Genomic DNA, 18,341 nt, shown 5'->3' on the forward strand with positions numbered 1-18,341 from the left:
TTAATAAAGTTTGAATAAAAAGTTGAACAGCCCTTTGTGCAGTAGCAGTGGTGGTGCTGCCTCAGGTTCCTGCAGCAGGTCTTCACTTGCTGTTTACATCAGGTCACTTTTACAGATTCAGAAAGAAAGCTGCAACCAGCATCACCACAGCACAAGTATACAGTCCATTCCAAACAGGCATGTTTACTACAAGCACTGCACCAGTCATCCTCACCACTAGATGTTCAATATTTCCATTCTATCACATATTTGTGCTTATGCTGTATATTGAATTGTGTACGTTATCCATCAGCCTTGTTCTATAGCGATGTGTCAAACGTATTGTGGCAGGTTACAAACCTGTTACACTACATCAGTGCAGTAACACAAATGAAGCAACATCAGTCATATTATATATGCTACATTATTATGCGTGCCAGAACCATGCAAAAGTTATTAGCTTGGTGAACGTCACTGTGCAGTTTTGCTGACTGTCCGAGAGGTGTTGATAAATAGTATTTTTAGGCATTTTGTGTCTATGAAACATATCTCAATATAAATATTATATCTTGTATGTACAGTAAAGTCTATGCAGCAGATAAAAAAATCCATCTTAAGATAAAAATGATATATGTAGAATATTTCAACACATTAAGCTAGATATAAATATTATATATATATCGTATTTTATATAGAGTAAAGTCTATGCAGCAGAGAAACCGATTAAACTATATATTAATATTATATAAAGTATTTTATACAAAGTAAAGCCTGGGCAGCAGATGAACACACTAATTTAATGCCTGCGTGGGAAGACGTTCTGATCACGTGGTGCTACGTCAGCGCGCTCTCCGGACGTCTCGACTGATTCTCGGGGATCGAATCTTTTCGAACCGGTTCCGTGTAAAGTCGTTAACAAGTTGACACGTTGTCATTGAACGTCTTCTTGAAACCCACCATTGACGCCCTCGCCCTTGGATCAGTTTACAGCAGCTTCGGTATTGGAGGAGTTCTCAACCCTCCACGGTGACTGTCACACCCATTGAAGAACCGCTCACAACAACAGACTCGTTCGTGCGTCGCCCGCTCAGCTGCCCGGAAAGCTAGTTGCAGCCAGCTGGCTAACGGGGAGGTCCCAGTCAGTGGCTAATGTCTGGAGCTGCACTGGGGACACTACTGGTTGGACCGTATCCGGGATAAGCAGCCGTGAGTGGAGGGAAATTGACGGGAAGTGGCAGGCAGGTAGGTGGACGGACGACTGAGACATTTGTCCCATTACCCGCTAACAACAGCGTGTTTGTCAGCCCGGTGGGTGAACAACCCAAAGTTAGCTCACTCGGGGGACGTATCAGCGTTTGACTGAAATGTTTCACCAGGTCTGAAAGTAGCGAAGTAAAGTCATCGCGTCAATAGCTAGCACGGCCGCTTCCCCTGCCCTCAAGCTAACTCAGCTAGTGCTAACAAAGTGAAGTTAGCATCCAGAAACACAGAGTATCTCAGCCATTGTTTGGACTTGTATAGGACAATACTGTTAAATGAGAGCAGCTCAGGCCTCATGCTGCTGGTGCCATCCCTGTCGATACTCACATAACATAAAACCACAGTGACGTGTTGGGGCCAAACGATCCCACCAGTTCAACAGGGTGAGGTCAACAGTGGTCGACTGGGATGTTCTGATTGCACTGGTTGTTTTTCCAGTCACATGGTGGCGCTGGTGCAGAGTGACACCAAAATTAGCCTGATTACTTGTTGACTGAATCAGGACCAAAGGAAATGGATGAAGTCGGTTATGTCAGTGAAAAACACCAACCCTCTGTGTAACTGATAACTTTCTAGTCTTCTCTGTGGCAAGGGTCTTTTGAAAGTATATGACACTAAAGCAAAATAATTACATATAACCCTGTTAGTATGAGGCTTGTTAGCACATACATGTTATTGGCTGGACACTACTCGGCCAGGTAAACACAGATAACTTGGATTTGAAGAGATAATTTCCATCCATCTTCTATAATGTGTATCCTCTTGAGGATTGTGTGGGGGGGAGCTGGAGCCGATCCCAGCTAAAAATGGGCGAGAGGCGGAGAACTACACTGTGGAAAGGTCACCAGTGTATAAACCAACAGAGATAAACAACCGTTCACTCTCACATACACAACTACAGTGAATTAGAAGTCTCCCATTAATATAGCCCAATCTGCATGTCCTTGGAGAGATCCCACGCAGACACGAGGCGAAAACAAACTCTACACAGAAACACTCTGGCCGAGCGGATATTCAAACCAGAACTGTAGAACTCCTGAAGTTTTGTGTTGTATCCCATCTTGTATATTGATGTAGCTCTGAACTATATTTCAAGTCCAGGCTCAGATGCTTTTTCAAGCAGTTTTATAGAAGATGTTGTTATTGTGTTGTGACATTTTATGAATTTCCTCATTGTGTCTCAGAATAGAGATGGAAGGGGATGACTGCAGCTTTCCTCCAGATTCATCAGATGATCACTCGCAAAGAGGAAGTGTTGCTTCTTCTGCAACACTTTCCCGGGGTACGGTGGAGCAAATAATATATAACAATCAATTCTTTGTCTTGTTTCTAACATGGAGTACTTTAATTTTATATATTTGTGATTGTTTACACAGCTCAAGATGTGCTCGTATACCTGTTTGGGGACAGTGCAGTCCACCTAACTGTAGAAGGGCTCGGCAGTGTCACTGTGACAGAGCTGGGCCGAAGTGTTCATGAGGCCCTCAATGTTCCTGAGGCTGCACATGATGCTTTTGCCTTCTGGTTATGTTCTCCATTGCTCGGTAAGACCTTTAGCGCCCAGACACTCTACTGCTTCAACCCTTCTTCTGATCAAATTATATGCACTGGTGTTATAAGAATGTTGATATGTATATGGATGTTTGTTACAAAATGTGACATGATTTAAGAATTTGGCAGAATGTCAGGAGGAATATGCCTCTACTTGCCTGGGCCTAAATGATAGAGGCTTGCTTTACTGTGTACCCGAAAATTCTCTGACCACTCTTCGAGACTGGAAAGTGGTATAAATATCACACTAGAGTCAGAGCAGGGAAACATGCATACCGTATCTGTGTATCACATTTGATCTCTTCCATACTCTTAAGAACTGCAGTTAAAAATGAGACATCAACCATACAAGCTGTGTCGGCAGTGGCAAGACCTGCTGTATCGCTTCACTGAGGCCTCAAGGGAAGACATTTCACAAGGTGAGAGATAGTCAGCATGTGGCTCTGTTTAATGCACTAACCTTTAATGTTTTCTCAAATCAAAACATGAGAGAACTGATGTTGTCAGTCAATATCTTTTAATTCTGGAAGGATGTGCAAAAGCTTTAGAAATTTATGATGGACATTTGCAACCATTTTTGACAATTGCTTTATCGAGGAAACGTAAGCTGATTAACTGTAAATTAAAATAATCATTAGAAATCTATGATTACATGTGTAGCAGTCAAATTCATACTCAAATGCTTTATTAGATATGCAACAAATGTTCAATGCATTATTATGTATGATCACACATATCAATTGTCGGAGTTTGATTACTGTGTTACTAGAGGTTATGCAGTAAACGCTATAGTATTGATCAAGAAAAAATTCAATTTGATGAATGAGGTCAAGAATACAACTTAATGGCAAATTAAATGGAACAAGACTGAATTTAAGTTTTATTTTTTACAAACTGAAAATCTTCTTTAGTGCACTGTCAAATTGTCACCCACAGTGGACTATTGGGGATGTGAAAGTCTGTTGTTGTTTCTCATTACTTTGCTAGACAAAGCGGATCAGACCACCACTGTGTGTGCTTTTTGTCCAGTGTTACCAAAGAACTGGTGACAAAGTGACAGCTTAGCACTAATCAAACAAAAAAAAAAACACAAATGCGTTGCATAATAATTTAAATGCTGTTATGTGTTTTTGTGGAGTAGGTAGGAACACCACCCACACACAGTGCAGAAATGTGAGACAGTGCAGAGTGGGCTGGAGGGGGCTTGAGAACTAGATTTGATGTTGGTCCCACATCTACTGCAGTGTCCCCTTTCCTATACTCCTCCACTCCGAGTGTTTAGAAAGAATTTCACACATGAGAATGATATGGAAACGCACAGAACCATAATGCATCATTGTTCTCTACTTTTCCTCAGATGAGCCGTATCTCCAATACAGACGGAATGTGTTTTATCCTAAATCTAAAGAGCTGCAGGTACAACTAACTCCTATACTCTGGGGAATATTGATTAACCTTAGATATGAGCAAATTAGGATGACACTGTTTTTCATCACTTTCTTATAAGAGCATGTTTAGTTGGCTTTAATAAAGAAATTTGGTCATCGTCTGAGAGTCATTAGAGTGCAGTAATCATAATGGGTTTTCTTGTAAATTTCAACTGTCATTTCATCGGCTTCGGAAGGGTAAACATGTTTTTTTCTGTTTTATAATAATCATATTTCATCAGTACTCAACAATACCTTTGGTGCTCTAGATGGGGCAGCAAATGACAACAAATCATTTAATAATCAGACGAGATCATTAAAGCAATTTCAATTTTTTAAGATAAAAGAAATAAGTAATGCTTATTTTCTTTTCAAAGATATCGGCCTCCCTCTAACTGAGCTTCTTGTCCTGATACTGTTACAGTTTGATAATGTTTTGTTATTGTGTCCCTCCTGAGCAGATTGATGATGAAGGAGTCTTGAAACTTCTGTATGAAGAGGCCAGGAACAACATCCTCTCAGGTCGATACCCCTGTGATCCAGAGCACTGGATGAGTCTTGGAGCCTTGTCTCTTGCTATTGAAGAGGGAACTGGTCTAGACGGCCAACAATTTACTGCTACTGTAAGGTGAGTCAGAAAGAGGGTTTAAAAAATATGATCATATTCTGAATTGTTTGCTATAGATGGTCCAAGTGTTGACTCGTAGTTTTCTCTTAAGCAAATCGTTTTTTACCACTTGATGTAAGGCTACAGCCTAGAGATGATGCGTAGTTAACAGTAGCTTAGCTTTGAATAAAGACTGAAATAAAGGATGACCTGTTTGTCCAAACATAACAAAATGTACTTACCAGCACCTCAAAGCTTGCCAGTTTTATCCAGATTTAACATGTTTTTGATCTTTGGCTCCATAATTTGCTTATTTGAATACTATTTTATAATTTGAAGACATTGTAAAAAGAACACACCAAAATCCTGTCCCTTAACTGAAGGATAAAAAGCAGTTGGTTGATTTCACAGCTTTGAGCACAATCAACAACAAGTTGTTTGATGAACATTCATGAAATTGCAAATAATTACACCTCTGATGAATATCAAGAGGTCAACAGTTTTGATTGGAGTGGGATGATCATTGTTTCTTGTTTTTCTTGAAAGCCTTTTGAGACTTGATTCAGAACTACTCAGAAAGTACTTGACAAGTCTCATAAAGTGCTATTCATATAATAGAGAAGTTTTAAAGTAGTGTAGTCACTGTTCTTATTTCAGGTACTTGCAACACACGTCGCAGACTGCCGGCTGTTAGTAACAGATAAGTGAACAAATATTTTTGAGGAAGTCTCTTGTATGTTTGCAAGATTTTAACATCAAACCTCGTAGTTTTTGTCAGTGTTTATTTGTGAAGAAACATTAGGGCTTTATCCTAAAGGCCAAAGATTATGACTTTTACACATACTGTCATTTACACATGTAAATCGATCATATTTAAATAGTGGACATGAGAGAAAACACTACTATTTGATGTCTTTATTGCGCTGAAGAACAGAATCCTTTCCACTTTAGGAAATTCATACATCAGCATGTGAATGGTAGTAATTGAGGAAAGCAGTTTACTCTATGTGAGACTTGCGTTTGGTTGTGAGCCTCCTCTTTAAACACAAAAAAACTGAACATTTAAGTGAAATGAACATGAAATTAAAATATGCATGTATTTCATGTTTATTAATTAATATATGTGAACATGGTGATTCAGGAGAGGAAAGAATCTGTAGCATTTGAGATTTGCGATGCTTGTTAAAGACGAAATCAGACAATTAAAGGAGAAAGGTATTGGAATGCAGAGTCCCCCTGTCACAAGACTGAGTGGTGCATTGAATGTAGTAGGTTGTTTCTACATCCTGTTTATCATAAGGATGTGACAGAAGCAAATCACAACATGGCATTAAGCAGGAAGTGAAGGCATATTAATTATTGATTAAATATAATATTGCGACCTGATTTCGATAGCACTATATTTGTAATATAAACTTCTCCACTTTCCACAGAGAGAAGAAGCTGACCTCTTATGTGCCTGCACATGTCACCTTGGGGAGCGGTGGTTTACTCTCCACTCTGAGAGGGAAGTCGAGTCGTCTGGCAGGGCTGGAGCAAAAACTGCTGGAGGAGTACAGAAAGATCCACACATCTGCTGCAATCCCTCCTGAGCCCACACAGCTCCTACACCAGTACCTCAACACATGTCACACACTGCCTTATTATGGGTAAGAGCTTTGGTAATGAGCCATTGATGCTCTGTCTACAGGTTATAAAACTCAAAAGGCAATGATGAATATGTGCTAATTTTTCAATCTGCAACAGGTGTGGTTTCTTCTTTGGTGAGATTGACAAACCAGGGCAAGGGATCCTCCAAAGGGGAAAACGCAAAGCTGTCAATGTTGGGATTTGCCTGGAGGGGGTCTATGTGATGGATGTCAAAGAGAAGGTGAGCACTGAAGTTTTCTTTGTGAACAGCTCTGTAAAACATCGTGCACACTGCAGAAATGTGGAAAGCGTTTCTCATTTCTCCTCATGAAACCAATGCTTATATTTCCCCTCGGCCATGCTTTCTTGTAGCATGTTCTCCTCGGCCTGCGTTTCGTCGAGCTCTCCTGGGACCACAGCTACCCCGAGGAGGAGGGGGACTCGCACATTCTGTGGCTGGAGTTTGATGGAGAGGAAGACGGAACTCCTGTCAACAAACTGCTAAAGATCTACTCAAAACAAGTAAGACAGTGGTAGTGAAAGGAAATTCAGAAATCATCTGATATGATAAGATTGAAACGGTACAACAAACTGGAATTTAACCACGTCGTACCATGAAACCGGAAATTGTTCTATCCCTATAAATGATTTTATTTAACATATGCACATTTATGTGTTTGAGTTGTTTTTTCTTTTTTTGGTTCACACTCCTCCCGACCTGATAGACACATCCACCTTCTCCTCCGTATTTAGAACATCAATATTAGTCGTCTTGCTGCCGGGAAGGGTACTAGATGCAGTCCTCTTATGTGTGCCTCACTTCAAATGTTTTCAACACATACAGAGAGTACTCAGCGATCTCTGGAGAGTCCCCTACACCTGGTGTTTTTGAAACTTTGAGGATGAGGTGTAGCTGCTGAGCCCATTTGTTCTTAGAGAAGCATACCACTTAAGGTTGGATTGAAACCAAAAAAGCAATTTGCTCTACTTTGTTCTGTATAATCCCTGGTCGATGAGTGTTATGTTGAAAAAGACTGTTATGTTGAAAAAGTCTCAGCCAACAGATGCTAAAGAGCAGTTACATAATGACAGAGGCAGTCATAAATAATCACACTCTAATCCGAGGCTCACAATGTAAGTTTTATGCCTGTGGCTCACTAACAGACCATCAAAAGGTCAAGTGCAGCTGGTTATTGCCTCTACCTCTTAGAATCAGACTTAATGATTTTTTTTTTGTCTGGAACCAGGCAGAGCTAATGAGCGGCTTCATCGAGTTCTGTTTGGAGCTGAAGTCTGCGTCTGAGGGTGCAGCTGCAGTCGACATGGATGGCGAGGTGGGTCTGTCTCAGCAGCCAGCCGGACAAGATGGCAGCAACAAGAACGGACGTGGAGGGCGGCGTGGGGTGCTGCACAGGCAAAGCAGTGTTGTGTGCAGTCGGGTCCATTCGCTCAACACTATCAGTTATGTGGACAATGGTGAGTCTGATGGTTGCATTTAGTAATCCTAACGTAATCTCTCTAACGTGAGCTACTTCTAAACCAGGACACTCTCCTGTGGTAACTTCAGCTGGAGGAATTTTTCAATATTTGTCCTTCTTTGTCTTTCAGGAAAGGAAATCAAACGCTTGAAGCCAAAAAGAGCTGCGTCCTTCTTCACCCGACAGTCGTCATACTCCACAGCCACATACTCCGCTGTGCAAGTGACAGAGAGTCTGGAGCAGGGTTAAACTCACTGGTCTGCCCTGTTCGTCCCAAAGACCAAACGTGAACATTTTACACTGAGATTTAAAGAAAAGACTTGATACGCACTCCAGACATCTAACCGATAATATATGAATATGCAGAGGACCAAGTGAGGGATTTAAGAGTGTGTGACAATATTTATCTTTGGACATTTTGTATATCAAGAGAGTACAGCAATGTGAAAAGCAAAAAAAAAAGATTTATTAACAGCTATGCTTCTGAGGTAAAACTGAAGTGGCTATTCATGAGATGGCCTTACATAATATAACTATTCTCTGATCACTATATGAGAGACCTCCTTCATTAGTCTGGGACATGGCTAAGGGAAATCCTCAGATGATGACTGTATGATATCTTGTGACCTTTTCCACCTTTTGCAGTACTCTGGAGATGTTTTTACTGGTGTTATTCAAACATGTTTAACCTCAAATGAGTATAACCACTGCGTTACCTCCTACTTTAACTCTTCTATGGGATTGAACATTGCAATACATCCCCTTATAACATTAAAGCATCCTCCTCAGAGCTGTATGAGTTGGCAAAAGCTCTTTACAGTCAGCATGACAAACACTTTCAGGGGCCGATCCGAGGGCGTGTTCCCCACCTCTTCGCTTCTTTAAACTGCCAGTGCCTTGTTCTCATGAAAGGATGAAACCACTTGTAAAAAGTGCTGGTAGAAACGTTTGGTGTCACAGATCACAAAAAGTCCACATGGGAGCACATTGGATTTGCTGTGGAAGTATCTTGTAAGTACACATATTTGAGATTTTGACACAATTTGCTGAGACTTGCTGCTGGCTTTCTTAGAAAAAAAGAAGAAGCTAAATTAATTTTCATTTGTAAAAGCAGAATTATGTGATGTTGTTCTAAACATGTAAAGTAACAGGATATTTCACATTATCGGATTGTACAAACAAAAATTGCATGTTGACAGTATCAAAGTGCTCATTGGAGAGCTAAAGTAAAACAATGGTGTATGGTAACTATGGTACAACAAACTAGAAATCTTACCAATCTAGGAACGAATTACCTAGTGGAAGTGACACCCGTCTACCAGTCAAGACTTGACTCACTTGCTTGGTCGGACCTGATAAGCAAAGTAAAACTTATGCAATGTCAAAGTTGTGCAACTTCTCTAATAAGAGAAGCTAAAATAAAAAAAAAACTTCCAATCAAACTGCAACTTCAATGTCTAAGTTTTGGTTATCCATCTAACCACTATCCCTGCAAACACAATTAGAATTGTGTTTGCAAAACGAAGGGTAATCTCAACTCATAAAGAACAATTAGTGCTTCAATTGGAATTGAAAATCTATTTTTGAGATATGTGGCTTTAATTGGACAGCGGCGGTCCTCTCAGTGCTCATGGTATAGACAAGCTTGCCGTTAAGATCTCCGTCTGTACACCAAACCATAGCCATCGAACATGCTGCAACAACAGTCTGCTACCTAAACACTCCAGAGGCAGATCACAGTCCCTCCAGGAGTACGCCTGAACTCCATTCTGACCCTGATTTGGGCAGTTTCTTTCTCTTCCGTTCATTTAACAAACTGTGTCACCTCAGTAATGGACATTACAGGAGTTATTCATCTTTATAACAATGCAATATGTCCTCATTTCAGATGTGGTGGCCTTGTGTCTTCTCCCTGATTCTCCTTAGCTTGCAAATTGCAGATTGTGCTTACATCTCTACGCTATTGACTTTCACATCCGATGACGTCGGTACCCTAACCACAGCAGACCAATATATTGTTGCTCACGTACACTATGCATGTCACATTGTAGAATAGGCATTCCGAAAGACTACACATGTGATACTGCACTATTAATACTAATACACTGTTTTTAAAGTCTTTTACATCTGCCGATTGTTTTGTATCGCTTGTTAGCTTTTATGAGCGAATATTTTTACTTTGTTTTTCATATACTGGTCAGTGTTTGTACACTAGAATGAAGAAATAGGTCATTTCAAGCGTTATCTTCTTTGAGCAGAAACATAAAGTGCCTTTTTGTTTGTACTTAGTTGGAATCTCAATAATAGTGTTTTTGGTGCTTGGAAACCATAAATCCTAATGTTGTTGTGGTTTAAAATAATTTGTGTTTGTAATATATTTCCCATATTTCCAAGTAGATGATGCATTTCACCTTTCCTAGCTGAGTGTATTGATATATTGGTTAACTACGCTGGGCTGCTGTTGAACAGTGAATGGTGGTTCCTTCATTAAAATATGTCGGTTTTTTTTCTTTCTTTTTGTTAATAAACAGATGCAAAGTGGCCGTTTCTCAGAATATCTGTGAAGATGTGTTTACTACTTCACTGCCTACACATAACACTAAGTTCACACAGCGGGCTCGGGTGCTGCATGTGACATCTTGTTCTGTAAATGCGGATCACATCAGGGCCATGACAGTTCACATTGGAGTGATACTAGCCACATTTTAAAGATACTGTGAACAGCTACATACAAAAAAAATCTGCATTGACCACTAAGGTTTGCAGTGTGAATGAGTGTGAGTGCGTATGCTAGTTTCATTTGAATTCAATTTTATGATGTTATATTCGACATCAATACTTTTACCACAAAATGACTATAATGAGCAACCTGATTTGACTGACCTCTATAATTTGCACTAGATACATTTAATAGGCTTTGAAAGTATTATAGTGTTTAATTTCATTGTAATATAAACTGCAGGGATGTAAGAGTTATATAACACTGTTGATTTACATGTGGACAGTTGTTTTGGGATAACTCCTGAGGAAATAGTTTTGACTTTAACTCTTAATTCAAATAATTTTCAAATCCCTGACCTAAATCCCAAAGCTATATTCCACTGTTACTGTATTTCCCTGATGCTTCATAGACTTTTGACATTTTTAATAAAATGAAAACTGTGCTCCCTGTAGATGGCGCCTGTTGCTCTTCAGCTTCTGTTTCCTTGTCTTTCGAGCTTTAATTGTCTCCTCTTGATCACCCTTCTGTAAATATTTCAGAAATGTTTCTCCCTAAGTTGAACATTTGAGCATATTACACTATTCCAAATTCACATACATAATAGATTACAATTTATTGTTTTTACTGATTAATTACATTAGAATAAAATGTAACCATAGGAGTCTGCAAACAAATTAAAAACAAACCAATATTAGTAAAGTAAATACTTTTTTTGTTCAGTTTGTTTTTAGTTACAAATGTACTATGTATGAGATGTGTTTCTTTGTAATCGATACATGTCAGTGGGGTGTTGTGAATGCAGTTGATGCAATACAGTTGAAATAAAATGTCAACTCAAATTACCATATCTTTTTTTAACTCACTAAATGTTGATCCCCTCCATTATTAATTTGGAAGCATTCTCATCTCTTGCGGGAAATGTTTTAATGGAAGTCAATGGGAGCCTTCGTCAAAGGAACGGGTGACGGTCAGTGGTCACATATCAAAGGAATTGTTAATGTATTAAACAGTGTCAATGGTGAAAGAACTGGCAGAGAGACCCATAAATGTAGTATTTTCTCCATTAATAAGGATTACAAATTTACGACTATGATTGATTCCGCAGTTGTAGTTCCCCTTCCCTCCGCCTGGAGAGAAGAACTACAACATTCCCCCACGTCAGCCAATTGTAGTCACGTGACTGCACCCTGACGACGTATCACAGGATAGGCTTCATACCCGGAAGCAGACAGGTTCTCCAGGCAGCCGATGGGGCTTCTGGAGAAATAAGCCGTTTTCTGATTGAATTATTCAGAAAGAACGTGTTAATATTAGGAGGAAGCGGAGCCACACGGGTCTCAGCTGCTTTTAGAAGAAGAAGAAGTGACTGTGTGCAGACGGTGGTTGTTAGCGGCCTCCTGTTAGCTGCTGCTGGACGTCTGGCACCTGTCTATCGTCATATTGATTGTATTGTTTTTGTCAGCTGGCCGCTGGAGCTCGCGATGGACGAAGGCACGGCGGCCGATTCGGAGGACGGTGGCCCCGACAGGAGGCGCAGGGTGCACGGCATGCTGAAGCTCTACTACGGGCTGAACCAGGAGGGAAAGGCCGAGGAGGAGATGGAGTCCCTGGATCCCTGCGACATCAACGGGCCTCATTTTGACCCCGAGCACTACCTGAACAAGGTGAGAGACCTCTGCTGTGTGAGGTTACAGCTGTTGACGGTACCGGTGTCGTGTTAAACTGCACAGCACTGTCAACCCATTCAATGTTGTTAAACAAGATGAAGCCTGTTTTCTATAAGACTCCCACAGAGTCTCTGCTACGGATCAATGCACGACTCTATATACCATTTGCTGTGCGTGGTGTACTTTATTATGGAGTGCCGTATGAGTCAACATTCAACAAATAAATATGGCTATGAAATAAACCCTGAAATAAAAGATATGCCAATGAATGCATAAATATAGCATGATATAAATATATAACTATATCCATTTACTTAAATAAATACAATTACTTGTTTCAAAATTATGTTTTTCAAAAGGCTACATTGATTTATTTCATGGGACTTATTTCATAATAAAGTATACCCATTTACTGGCAGTCTCTAATTCGACCCATTTTTCTTTAAAGCAGTTTTAAGAATAATTGTTTAATGAAAAACAATGATGTACTTAATAAAGTGTGTTGCTTTACTTCTTTTTTATAAAATATGCATCTATTCGTTTTATGAGTGACTGTGACCGTTCCATGTCTTCTCTCCAAACGCAGCTCAGGAGAGAGTGCTCTCTTGCCGAGCTGATGGACCAGGAGACTTGCATGGTGAAGCAGATACGCTCTTTGGACAGTGACATGCAGACGCTGGTGTATGAAAACTACAACAAGTTTATATCTGCTACAGGTGAGTGAACATCACCTTTTTCATGCTAAATGAGTTTCAGGGCGATTTGCAAGTCGCAGAGAAAAACCTCAGAGTTTGTGAACCCCCGTCGCCAGCAAGTCATGTAGTTTAAACTCACAACGACTGCAATTCTCCCAATCACAAGACGGCAAGTCAAGTAGGCTGAACTGCCCTAGTTATCTGAAGACTGTGAAAGTCGTGTAGTGGGAACTTTGCTTTACTTTTGTTGTCAAGTTTGGTTAAATTGTGAGAACCAAGATTGTTGAGCAACCCCTCCCTGTATCCAGATACCATAAGAAAGATGAAGAATGACTTCAAAAAGATGGAAGATGAAATGGACTGTCTCTCTGCTAACATGGCAGCAATCACAGAGTTCAGTGCTTCTATCAGTGGTACCCTACAGGACCAGCACACACAGATTACAAAACTGTCAGGTGAGACCCACACTGGAGTTTATTTTGTTAATTTACCCATGGGACTGGTTATTTTCAATTTTCTTTATCTTGGCATATTTCTTTCCAGGGGTTCACACTCTGTTGAGGAAACTGCAGTTTCTGTTTGAACTGCCGGCTCGATTGAACAAGTGTCTGGAGCTGCAGGCCTATGCTCAGGCAGTGAGCTCCCACCGCAGGGCCCGCTGTGTGCTGCATCAGTACAGCCACCTGCCCTCCTTCAAGGGGATTCAGGATGACTGTCACGCCATCATGGACAAGCTGGCGCAGGAGCTTCGACAGAAGTTCAGGTGGGAATTTCTTAATCTATGTTAATATGAGGGATGCCACTGTGAGGAAGCATGTATAATTTTTGCTGCTAGAAAAGGATGGGACTAATATGAGTGCATGCAGGTTTATGAATGCACAGAAATGTAGATTGTATTATATGAATATATTATCTATTATATTAATTTTGTTCTTTTGGACTTTTGGCATAATTTTACTCAGATTTGATCACAATAATATTTATATTCGGTCATAAGATCATATTTTTCTCTGAAACGATTCCATATGTGAACATGTGTACAGCTTGTACTAAGCTACAATGGTACAGCTATTTTTGTTACCAACAGATTTAAATTCCTGTAGATCATATATTTCTTCCTGTTTATCTGTGCACATAGGGACGGTGGATCAAGCGCCAAAGATTTATCCCAGTGTGTGGAGCTGCTGCTACAGTTGGACGAGCCAGCTGAGGAGCTTTGTGATAAATTCCTGAGCCATGCACGATCTCGACTCGAGTCGGACCTTCAGGGCCTGGAAGCAGAGATAAGACCATACTCCTCTCCCTCAGCTGTAAAAGATGCTTCAGTGCGCTGGTCACCATCGACTTCAGTGGTCGGATCTCCAGATGATAAGTCACCTAAAACCAGAGCTCTATCTTCTCCCACCTCAAACACTGACATCCTGGAATTCATTGACAGAGGCTGCAATGAATTTGTCAGCAGCTTATGTTTGTTAATTACATCGTATCAAGAACTGTTTGTCAACCACGCTCAGACAGGAGAGCTAGCATCTAAAAATATCCCCCAGATGGCAAACGGCAAGCTGAGTGCCTTTGTGGATGACCTGGCAGCTCGGTATTTCTCACTTGTAGAGCGGAGGATACAAGAGGAGAAAGGAGTTGGAGATAACTCCCTCCTGGTCCGTGCACTTGACCGCTTCCACCGCAGACTTCAGGCTGTGTCCAAACTGCTGCCGGGCTCTACCGTGCCAAACAAGGGGACTGAGATTGTGATTCGGGCGGCGACAGAGCGGGTCAAGCAGTACCTCTCCGCCCTGCAGAGCTTCTACCTGGACAGCTTGACAGATGTGAGGCAGGCTTTGGCAACACCGCGCCTCTCTGTGGCTAGCGCTTCAGTGACTGGAGGCGGAGCTCATCATGGGGGGCCGGCATCAGGTAGAGATGCTCCAAACAGCCTGCCGGAGCTGCTCTCCTCCCTCTCAGCCTCTATTCTCAATCAGATTAAATCAGTGCTGGCATCAGTGCATCTCTTCACAGCGAAGGACATTGCGTTCTCCAACAAGCCTTACTTCAAGGTGAATGGTTTTGCTATTTTTCAGCAGATAAATTTAACATATTACCCTTTGTCCTATATGAGCTTAAATTCAAGTAGTAGCTAAGACTACCAATGAAAACAGGGATTGATAAAATGACTGAATACTGGTATTGGGATGAATTAATGGTTTAATTTCTTCCATCCTGTACAATTTGAACCCTCTTTTTTGTTTTGTCTTCTCCGCACAGGGTGAATTCTGTAGTCGTGGTGTACGTGAGAGCCTGGTGGTGAACTTTATAAAGTTTATTTGCCAGTCATCTCGCCAGTTCTGTGAGAGCGCAGGAGACAAAGGAGGTTCGACTCCTCCGGCCCTCCTGCTGCTGCTGTCTCGCCTCTGCTTGGACTATGAAACCTCGACCATCTCCTACATCCTCACGCTCACAGACGAACAGTTCCTCGTGCAGGCAAATGGAAACGCTTGCTTTACAAATGCAGCATATAATCCGTTTTATGCATTTTCAAAACAATTCTTCAAATTAAAGTAGCCCACTTCTAAAAAAATAAATAACCTGTAGGTGTTTTGTACTTTCACAGCATCACAGTCCTGTAACACAGGTCACAACTTTATGTGGAGAAGCCAGGGAGGCAGCACAGAAGCTACTGAACCATTATGTCAAGGTCAGTTCTTACCAGTTCACTGAGGGACAACGCATCATATCAGTGCAGGAAAATACTCCAAATATTCCCACCCATGTGTGTATTGTGAATTTTGTCATTTGTCTGTGCAGGTTCAGGGCCTGATTATCTCCCAGATGCTAAGAAAGAGTGTTGAAACACGAGATTGGGTGAACACCATCGAGCCTAGAAATGTCCGCGCTGTGATGAAGAGAGTAGTGGAGGACACCACCTCAATTGACGTGCAGGTAAAACTGTGCATACTGAACAACATGTCTTCCAGTCCTGTCGTTATGCTCTCATCAGCGTGCACAAGCCAGCTGTCTTACAACCCTTGTTATGCTATTTTGTAGGTCGGGCTTTTATACGAGGAAGGTGTGAGGAAGGCACACAGCAGCGACTCCAGCAAAAGGACTTTCTCTGTTTACAGCAACTCCAGGCAGCAAGCGCGCTATGCGGCCAGCTACACTCCAAGGTACATAAGCTACAAACAGACTGAGACAGAGAGAAGTCCTCCAGCAGCTTTGGTCTGGTTTTGGTTATTCACAACACTCATATTCAGTACTAACAACTTATCAAACTCTTTGTGATAGAATGATAAAGTCCTGCAATCTTGCTGGTGTGTGTTCCACTGGCATGTGGCTAACTTTGGCTCGTAAGATGCATAATTTAAGTTGCAAGAAACTGCGTGTAAGTCTGAGGCACAGCTTTCGAGCTCCTGCCAAAATCTGAGACCTAGATCATTTCATTCGGCCTGAATTGGTCGTGTTTATACTTATTTATTCAGACAACTTTATTAATTGATGGCTATCGTGATGTGAAGAGGATTTCAGCAAATAAGAAATCAAGTATTTCAGAAAAGACTTACCCAACCTACCTTTAAGTCCAAAGTCAGTTGTAGCTTCTTTCCTTTATCTTTGTGTATCACCATTTCTTTCATGACTTGCGTTCACATGCTTCCAATTTGTAGTACCTCCTTAATTTTCATTGCAGGCCCGGCAATTAATAGTGAGCAATCGCTTAACATAAGAGAAACATTATTGGTTTTATTGTGATTTACTTGAGTGATTTATCTTTTGTGCGCCTGCAGCGCTCCTATGGATACCAATCTGCTGAGCAACATCCACAAGCTGTTTTCTGAGAGGATCGACATCTTCAGTTCAGTGGAGTTCAACAAGGTGAGCGCAGATGTTTGTTATGCTGATGAATCTTATTCAATGCTGTTGAATCTTAACTTACCCTTCATCTGAAAACATCCCTGTTAACACGCCCCTCCACCCCCTCAGGTCTCTGTGATGACGGGAATCATCAAAATCAGTTTAAAGACGTTCCTGGAGTGCGTCCGCCTGCGCACGTTTGGCCGCTACGGGCTGCAGCAGATCCAAGTCGACTGCCACTACCTGCAAATGTACTTGTGGCGCTTTGTCTCCGACGAGAACCTGGTGCACTTCCTGCTTGATGAGATAGTGGGCAGCTCCGCTCACCGCTGCCTGGATCCCGCCCCGATGGAGCAGAGTGTGATCGAAGTCATCTGTGAACGAGGTTGAGGGTCAAAGCGCAACTTAGCCAGAAAACTGTATTTAATTGAAATATTATATTTGCAATCTCACAGAATGTCAAATTTATTGATCAGATTCATAAAATTGCTTTTTGGGAATCTGTTTAAATTCTACTGTAGCTAATCATCTTGTGTTTGAGGCATATACACTGACACTGACTGACAGTTTGGGACAAATCTACATTGCATTCCAGGCATGACAAGCTTCTAGTACATTGGTTAAAGGGCCCATATTGAGAAAAATACATTTTCTGGGCTTTTACTATCCGTAATGACTTGAAGGGGGTCAGTAGAGACCCTCAAAGTATTTAAACAGTCACTTCGCAGACTTTTTCACTCAGTCCATTCAAAGAAAAATGTTATCGAAAAGTCTTGTTTCATGCTTCCTCCCCCGTGTGATGTCATTCGGGATTCGCGCTCGTCTCTCAGCCCCACCCACCCAATTGGAGGGACTCAAGAGGCAGGTGAAACCAGCCTGTCCTGTCTGCGGCTCCAGGGAGAGGCAGAAGAGAGGAGTTTTGTAAACCACTGATATATCATCTTAAGCGTACCAATACATAAAATTAAATCCCAGAAAGGTGTAAAATATCGGTCCTTTAATGTAAAAGTTGTCATTTATTAGACATTAAAGGGGAAGCCCATGTTCCCATTGAAGGAAATAAGAACAGAATATGAATGATAAAGACAGTTGTGTCTGGTGGAACTGTTATGTGTTAATATATTCTCCTCAGTGTCTTTTTGCTGAATAACTTGCAGTGTGAATGTCATCTGATTATGCCGTTTATGTCTTACACTAAAGCATCTACAGAAGACTCGTCTTGCCTTCAGGCTGGTTCCATCTTTTCTGTGCATGTCTTACACAGACAAACACCTGGTTTAAAGTGTGTCCACAATAAAAGTGTATGAATGAATGAGTCAAAGTGTGTGGTTCCTCTACAAGACTCAAAGTGAAAGAGAACAAAGTAAGAATATAGTAATAACATTTATAGTAAAAAAAAAATCGTTGTAATTCAGGTGTTTCACAACCACTGCCAGCCCCCTTTTCAACATAGCGTGCAGCACACTCGCCACCTGAACAC

General features: G+C 41.2%; 2 protein-coding genes across 4 annotated transcripts; both read left to right on the forward strand.

Annotated features, from left to right (window-relative positions):
• Positions 1-838: 838 nt before the first annotated feature.
• Positions 839-10,472, forward strand: frmd8 (FERM domain containing 8). Of its 3 annotated transcripts, none has more exons than XM_062406109.1 (11): positions 839-1,221; positions 2,424-2,521; positions 2,616-2,783; positions 3,108-3,209; positions 4,148-4,206; positions 4,679-4,845; positions 6,258-6,473; positions 6,571-6,694; positions 6,826-6,975; positions 7,701-7,929; positions 8,062-10,472. In XM_062406109.1, the coding sequence occupies exons 2-11, from the start codon at positions 2,431-2,433 to the stop codon at positions 8,178-8,180; spliced, it is 1,425 nt and encodes a 474-aa protein (XP_062262093.1). In that variant the 5' UTR covers positions 839-1,221; positions 2,424-2,430; the 3' UTR covers positions 8,181-10,472. The 3 variants fall into 3 exon arrangements, with proteins under 3 accessions (XP_062262093.1, XP_062262094.1, XP_062262092.1); XM_062406110.1 differs by having other exon boundaries at positions 2,429-2,521; XM_062406108.1 differs by having other exon boundaries at positions 839-1,217.
• Positions 10,473-11,867: 1,395 nt separating this feature from the next.
• Positions 11,868-18,176, forward strand: vps51 (VPS51 subunit of GARP complex). The gene is made up of 11 exons (XM_062406103.1): positions 11,868-12,317; positions 12,907-13,036; positions 13,324-13,470; positions 13,559-13,778; positions 14,154-15,069; positions 15,278-15,493; positions 15,624-15,707; positions 15,818-15,952; positions 16,058-16,179; positions 16,795-16,882; positions 16,991-18,176. The coding sequence occupies exons 1-11, from the start codon at positions 12,135-12,137 to the stop codon at positions 17,249-17,251; spliced, it is 2,502 nt and encodes an 833-aa protein (XP_062262087.1). The 5' UTR covers positions 11,868-12,134; the 3' UTR covers positions 17,252-18,176.
• Positions 18,177-18,341: the final 165 nt, after the last annotated feature.

This window comes from Platichthys flesus, chromosome 15 (genome assembly GCF_949316205.1).
Source record: "Platichthys flesus chromosome 15, fPlaFle2.1, whole genome shotgun sequence".
Classification (NCBI taxonomy): Eukaryota; Metazoa; Chordata; class Actinopteri; order Pleuronectiformes; family Pleuronectidae; genus Platichthys; species Platichthys flesus.

Bases quoted from the DNA above. Each gene is read 5' to 3' on its own strand.
- frmd8 (XM_062406109.1), top strand. From the start codon at position 2,431: ATGGAAGGGGATGACTGCAGCTTTCCTCCAGATTCATCAGATGATCAC. The intron at 4,846-6,257 runs GTGAGTCAGAAA...CACTTTCCACAG, and splicing joins CAATTTACTGCTACTGTAAG to AGAGAAGAAGCTGACCTCTT. The intron at 6,976-7,700 runs GTAAGACAGTGG...GTCTGGAACCAG, and splicing joins TAAAGATCTACTCAAAACAA to GCAGAGCTAATGAGCGGCTT.
- vps51 (XM_062406103.1), top strand. From the start codon at position 12,135: ATGGACGAAGGCACGGCGGCCGATTCGGAGGACGGTGGCCCCGACAGG. The intron at 15,494-15,623 runs GCAAATGGAAAC...GTACTTTCACAG, and splicing joins ACGAACAGTTCCTCGTGCAG to CATCACAGTCCTGTAACACA. The intron at 16,180-16,794 runs GTACATAAGCTA...GTGCGCCTGCAG, and splicing joins GCGGCCAGCTACACTCCAAG to CGCTCCTATGGATACCAATC.